The sequence below is a fragment of the Salvelinus namaycush genome, chromosome 12, assembly GCF_016432855.1.
Source record: "Salvelinus namaycush isolate Seneca chromosome 12, SaNama_1.0, whole genome shotgun sequence".
In the NCBI taxonomy this organism is placed as follows: domain Eukaryota; kingdom Metazoa; phylum Chordata; class Actinopteri; order Salmoniformes; family Salmonidae; genus Salvelinus; species Salvelinus namaycush.
The window spans coordinates 33882772-33888391 of NC_052318.1; the positions used below are offsets into that span (position 1 = coordinate 33882772).

Sequence of the window (5620 nt, forward strand, 5' to 3'; positions counted from 1 at the left end):
CGTAGGCGTTGTTCATAAGCTGTGATAACAGCGTCTACAATCCAAAGCAAAGGGCCCTTTTCTTCTGATCGTGTGAGGAAAAAGGTACATTTCCAGAAAACTATTCCATATTAGCTAGTTGTTTTTGAAAGAGAAATATAGCTAGTTATGATATTATTTTAGTAAACCTGTAGCTTGCATTACCTTATGACTGTTATTCTTCCAGCACACTAACGTTAGCTGGCAGCATGTAAGAATGCTTGCTACACTACAGTAACTACTAACGTTAGCGTAGACAAGTGTGTTGGTGTTTTCTCAGCAATAATCAATACCGATGTTATAATAAAACCCACACAATGGTGAAATCGTTTGTAAATTAGCTAATATAGCTAGCTTGGTCGATTGGCTAACTATATAGCAAGCCTATATGGATATTTTGATTAAGTAACGTTAGCTAGCTAACGTTAGTGTCTGGCTACTAGCTAATTCATCGCAGACTTCCACCGGGTTGTTTTTCTCATGGCGAGTTAGCTAACGTTAGCCAGCTAAATACGGATTGATTTCTGTTAACGTGACATAATATGTTGATAAAATATTTAATCTATTTATATTTGTTGCCCTCTGTTCCAGCCAGCTATAATTCAATTCAATGGGCTTTGTTGGCATTGGAAACATGTTTACATTGCCAAAGCAAGTTAAATGGATAAACAAAGTGAACCGTAAATAATACACTCACACAATATTACAGAGCCACCAAAAATGACAACAGCCGCGAGACCGACGTTTGAGCCAGCGAGAGGAGGGAGAGGGAAGGGAGAGGGCGATCTCAGTGCGTTGTCCAAACAGTACTCAAGCCGAGATCTGCCTGGTCACACTAAGATTAAGTACAGGTGAGTGACACAACACCACCTATCCTTGTGGCATCTTGGCATCAGTCTTTGCCCTTATGGCTAAGTCTTGCACCAGTAGTTGGGAACAGGTCCCTCTGGTTAAAGATAATGTGCTGTCTCATCCAGTATGTCTCCCTGTGTGATCCCCTCAGGCAGCTCACCCAGGATGCCCCCGAGGAGGTGCGTGCCCGGGACTTCCGCAGGGAGCTGGAGGAGAGGGAGCGTGTTGCTGTCCGGGAGAAGACTAGAGAGAGGGGACCGAGAGGTGAGTCTCCAGGCATACAAATAAACCCAGACCCGAGATACATTTTGACCTGAACGTAAAATATGTCTGTGTTTAACTGGGTGTAAAGAAGATCAATGGGATTTTTGCATCTGACATACTATTATGCCCAAAGTTTGTTTTGTTTTGTTGACATAGGTCATCTGCAGGGGATTCAAGCCAGCATCATTAAAATGGTGGTTTGTTTCTTTTCAATTTTCAGAACACACCACATCCTCATCCTCTAAGAGGCCCAGACTAGATCAAATCCCTGCTGCCAACCTGGATGCAGATGACCCTCTCACTGATGTAGGTGCCACCTGTTCATCCACCAGTCACCTTAAAGTCTGTGCTTTTTTTGAAAGCTCAGCCTCTAACCTTCATTGTTTTGTGGTGTAGGATGAGGAGGAGGATGATGACTCTGAGGAGGACAGTGATGACGATGACACTGCGGCTCTGCTGGCTGAATTGGAGAAAATCAAGAAGGAGCGGGCTGAGGAGCAGGAACGCAAGGTAAGTTGCTACAAGACAATAAATCGCTGCTGGGTCAGTCACGCCAGTTGAGTCCAACCAAGTGCAAATTAATTTTTCAGGTGTTGCTGAGTAGGAGCAGCGAATAGGGCTCTATTGACTTGTTAAATTAATGGATTGTTTCGTTTGATATTATCTCTGACATTTTCAGACTTTAAAGGTCATCTAATGTAGAGATGAGCATCTGTTGTGTAGATCCAGCCTATTTTACCTATTCATTTGGGATTGAGGCATTTAGCTAGAGTTACAAAACAGATTGTGGGGAATGTGAAATCATTCTTGATTTAGATCACTTTTGAGGTCTGAAAATATCGAACATAATTTGATCATGTGAACTGTAACATTCTAACGGTGTAATTAATACATTTCATATATGCTATCGCAGAAATAATAATTTGGCTGTGTTTATGAAGGTCTTAGGTAACATTAGAATCTGAAAAATATATATATTTCAAATAACACTAGTATTTGTATTAGTTTATGTTATTGTAGACTATATTTAAAAACACAAAGATTCAAGTGTTCAATCAGTTTTATTCGTGGAGTGCCTTTGGGCCCATTTAAAAAAATGACTTGCCCTCCTAAAACTGGTTATAGCTCCAGTTCTGTTTGTGATATTAATATTCTAACGACAGTGTGTTATACAGACTTATTTAGGAAAAATCATGACTTCAAACATTTTAGAGTAATAAAAAGTTGTAGTTTGGGCCTCCCGGGTGGCGCAGTGGTCTAGGGCACTGCATCGCAGCGCCAGCTGTGCCACCAGAGACTCTGGGTTCGCGCCCAGGCTCTGTCGCAGCTGGCCGCGACCGGGAGGTCCGTGGGGCGACGCACAATTGGCCTAGCGTCGTCCGGGTTAGGGAGGGTTTGGCCGGTAGGGATATCCTTGTCTCATCGCGCACCAGCGACTCCTGTGGCGGGCCGGGCGCAGTGCGCTAACCAAGGCAGCCAGGTGCACGGTGTTTCCTCCGACACATTGGTGCGGCTGGCTTCTGGGTTGGAGGCGCGCTGTGTTAAGAAGCAGGGGGTTGTGGTTGGGTTGTGTTTCGGAGGACGCATGGCTTTCGACCTTCGTCTCTCCCGAGCCCGTACGGGAGTTGTAGCGATGAGACAAGATAGTAATTACTAACAATTGGATACCACGAAATTGGGGAGAAAAGGGGGTAAAATTAATTTAATTTAATTTTTTAAAAGTTGTAGTTTATGAGCAGTCCAAATGACCGCTTTAGCAGTTCTAGCGTTAAACATGTTGACCTTTTTTGTAGATTTTAATTTTTTATTAGATCAGTTTTTTATAATTTTTTTATTAGATCATCTTTAATCAAGGCCAATCAGAAAGCGTTGCTAAGAGCAATACTTCAGCGAATGAGAGCTTTGCACCTGGTCCTCTCTGACCAACATGTTTCGTGTCCTGTGCCAGGAGCGGGAGCAGAAAGCAGAGGAGGAGAGGATCCGCATGGAGAACATCCTTAGTGGGAATCCTCTGCTCAACCTGGCTGGACAGCAGCAGCAGCAGCAGCAACAACAGATAGTCCCCACCCCGACTGCCTTCAGCGTCAAGAGAAGGTGTTGAGAGACACACACACACCACTGCTTAGGGCATGGCTGTGGATGACTGTTGTTTTACATCCTCTCCTGTCTCTTTCTCTCTAAGGTGGGACGATGACGTCGTGTTCAAGAACTGTGCAAAGGGAGTGGATGAGGCACGCCGGGAGAAACGCTTTGTCAACGACACTCTGCGCTCCGAGTTCCACAAGAAATTCATGGAGAAATATGTGAAGTAGGACTTGCAGCTCTGCTATGAAGGTGTTCCATTTCTCTCTGCTCTGTTCCCAGTTCTAAGAGGACAAGGAGGACGTGATAGAGATTGGTCTGAAAACATTGAATGAGCCTGAAGAATGGTGTCATCCGTTGACATGGAACACGCACAAAATCCTCTGTATATAAAGTAATCTAATGCCTGACCTGAAAACAAATTTCAACTAGTTTTGTTTCGTGTATAATAATTTTCCACCCCTGAAAGGAATGGTTGCAATAGTGACATCATCAATGTCAACTTGTTGTTATTTAACTTTTACCTTTTTTAAGCGCCAATGTCAATAAACAACAACAAAAAAGAAAACCCTATGTCTGTGAGAGGGCCTTGATGCTTTTTTCAATGATTTCAGCTTTGTGCCCGGGAGTTAGAATTCTGCAATGACTTCCATTAAAAGCTCGGCAGCAAGCCTTTTTTTCTGTCCTTTAAAAAAAACAAGGGCTTTTAATTGAGGAGATGAAGAGGAGGTTCAAGCCTTTCTGTAGAGGATGTTAAGTCTAACTGAAGTGAAGTTTATGTTCAATTTAGGCTAAGATTCAATCAGTTCTGGAGCTAACCCAGGATAACTGACAACTGCATAGAAGTTGCATTGTTATTATTTAGGCAATGTCGAGGTGTAACTGCGTTGAAACTATCAAATCTGTGAGCGGCTGCTCTTGTCATTGTCACGAAACCACATCCGTCCTTAAATCCCTCTCGCGTTAGAAGTTCAGAACGAGAAAGTGTAGGCTATATGGAAATCGTGAAACATAATAAGGGTTGATATCAGCCTAATTGAGGTGTAGATTACAACACACATTCCAGTGTTTGAACTTGTAACAGGCTGCGTGGGATTTATCCTAATGTGACTTGTGCATCCAATGTCAATGTCAACGATAGGTATAATGGGAGCCACTTGCTGATTTCACAGCTCCAACACAGTTACACACCCAACATCGCCTAAATAATAAACAATGAAACTGCTATGCAGTTGTCAGTTATCACGGGTTAAGGAGGATCTGATTGAATCAAGCCCACGCCTGTGAGCCCAGAATTAGGACTCTGGGGTAGACGTAACATAATAAATGTAAATCTGTCTCCATACATTTAGTATATGTTACATACTGTATGTATTAATTCATTAAAATTCCTAAGTGGTCCGTGATGAGATTCAAACACGCAACCTTTGGGTTGCTAGACGTTTGTTTTTCTACGCCCCCACCCTGACCAACCTCCCTCCTTTTTAGTTTTTGCCTCAAGTAACCTGTCTTATGTAACTATGTAACCAAATGTTTAAAAAAAATCTTTGTCCCCTTGAGCAAGGCACTTAACCGTGATTGCTCCTGTAAGTCGCTCTGCATAACTAAAATGTAAATGTAACGTGACATACTAATTTGAGTGTCCCGGATTTATATTTGCTATGTTATGTCTAGTCTGAGACCAGGCTGATATTGTTCACCACACAGTTCAACATTGCAGAGAAACATGAAAAGATTCAAAGAGAACTGTTGTCTGCTAAGCTGTTCCCACTGAATAATGGTCTTTTTAGAGCAAAGGTATGGTTTCTCGCATGTGAATTTAAGCTTGCCAGAAATAATTTTGTCTCATGGTGAAAATGGAAAGCCTCTGTATATTTGTATATATACTGAACAAAAATATAAACGCAACATGTAAAGTGTTGGTTGCAATGTGTAAAGTGTTAGTTTCATGAGCTGAAATAAAAGGTCCCAGAAATGTTCCATACGCACAAAAAATGTATTTCTCTCAAATTTTATGCAGAAAGTTGTTTACATCCATGTAAGTGAGCATTTGTCTTTCGCCAAGAAATCCACCTGACAGGTGTGGCATATCAAGAAGCTGATTAAACAGCATGATCATTACACAGGTGCACCTTGTGCTGGGGACAATAACACCACTCTAAAATGTGAAGTTTTGGCACACAACACAATGCCACAGATGGATTTGAAGTTTTGAAGGAGCATGCAATTGGCATGCTGACTGCAGGAATGTCTGCCAGAGAATTGAATGTTCATTTCTCTACCATAAGCCACCATACACAGTTTGGATAAGCCACCATACACAGCAATTTGAATGCTCAAACATACCGTGACTAGATCCTGAGGCCAATTTTTTTTTTTGTTGGTATCTGTGACCAACAGATTC

At 42.1% G+C, this 5620-nt stretch overlaps 1 protein-coding gene across 1 annotated transcript; it reads left to right on the forward strand.

The window, feature by feature from the left end:
• Window positions 1–5338, forward strand: LOC120056545 (protein CWC15 homolog). Its single transcript, XM_039004728.1, has 7 exons — window positions 1–84; window positions 728–869; window positions 1022–1134; window positions 1355–1440; window positions 1531–1644; window positions 3083–3228; window positions 3317–5338. The coding sequence occupies exons 2-7, from the start codon at window positions 739–741 to the stop codon at window positions 3444–3446; spliced, it is 720 nt and encodes a 239-aa protein (XP_038860656.1). The 5' UTR covers window positions 1–84; window positions 728–738; the 3' UTR covers window positions 3447–5338.
• The last annotated feature ends 282 nt before the right edge of the window (window positions 5339–5620 follow it).

Excerpts from the sequence above, each read along its gene's own strand:
- LOC120056545 (XM_039004728.1), top strand. The coding sequence starts at position 739 with ATGACAACAGCCGCGAGACCGACGTTTGAGCCAGCGAGAGGAGGGAGA. Across the intron at positions 1,441-1,530 it reads CAGATGACCCTCTCACTGAT|GATGAGGAGGAGGATGATGA; the intron begins GTAGGTGCCACC and ends TTTGTGGTGTAG. Across the intron at positions 3,229-3,316 it reads GCCTTCAGCGTCAAGAGAAG|GTGGGACGATGACGTCGTGT; the intron begins GTGTTGAGAGAC and ends TTTCTCTCTAAG.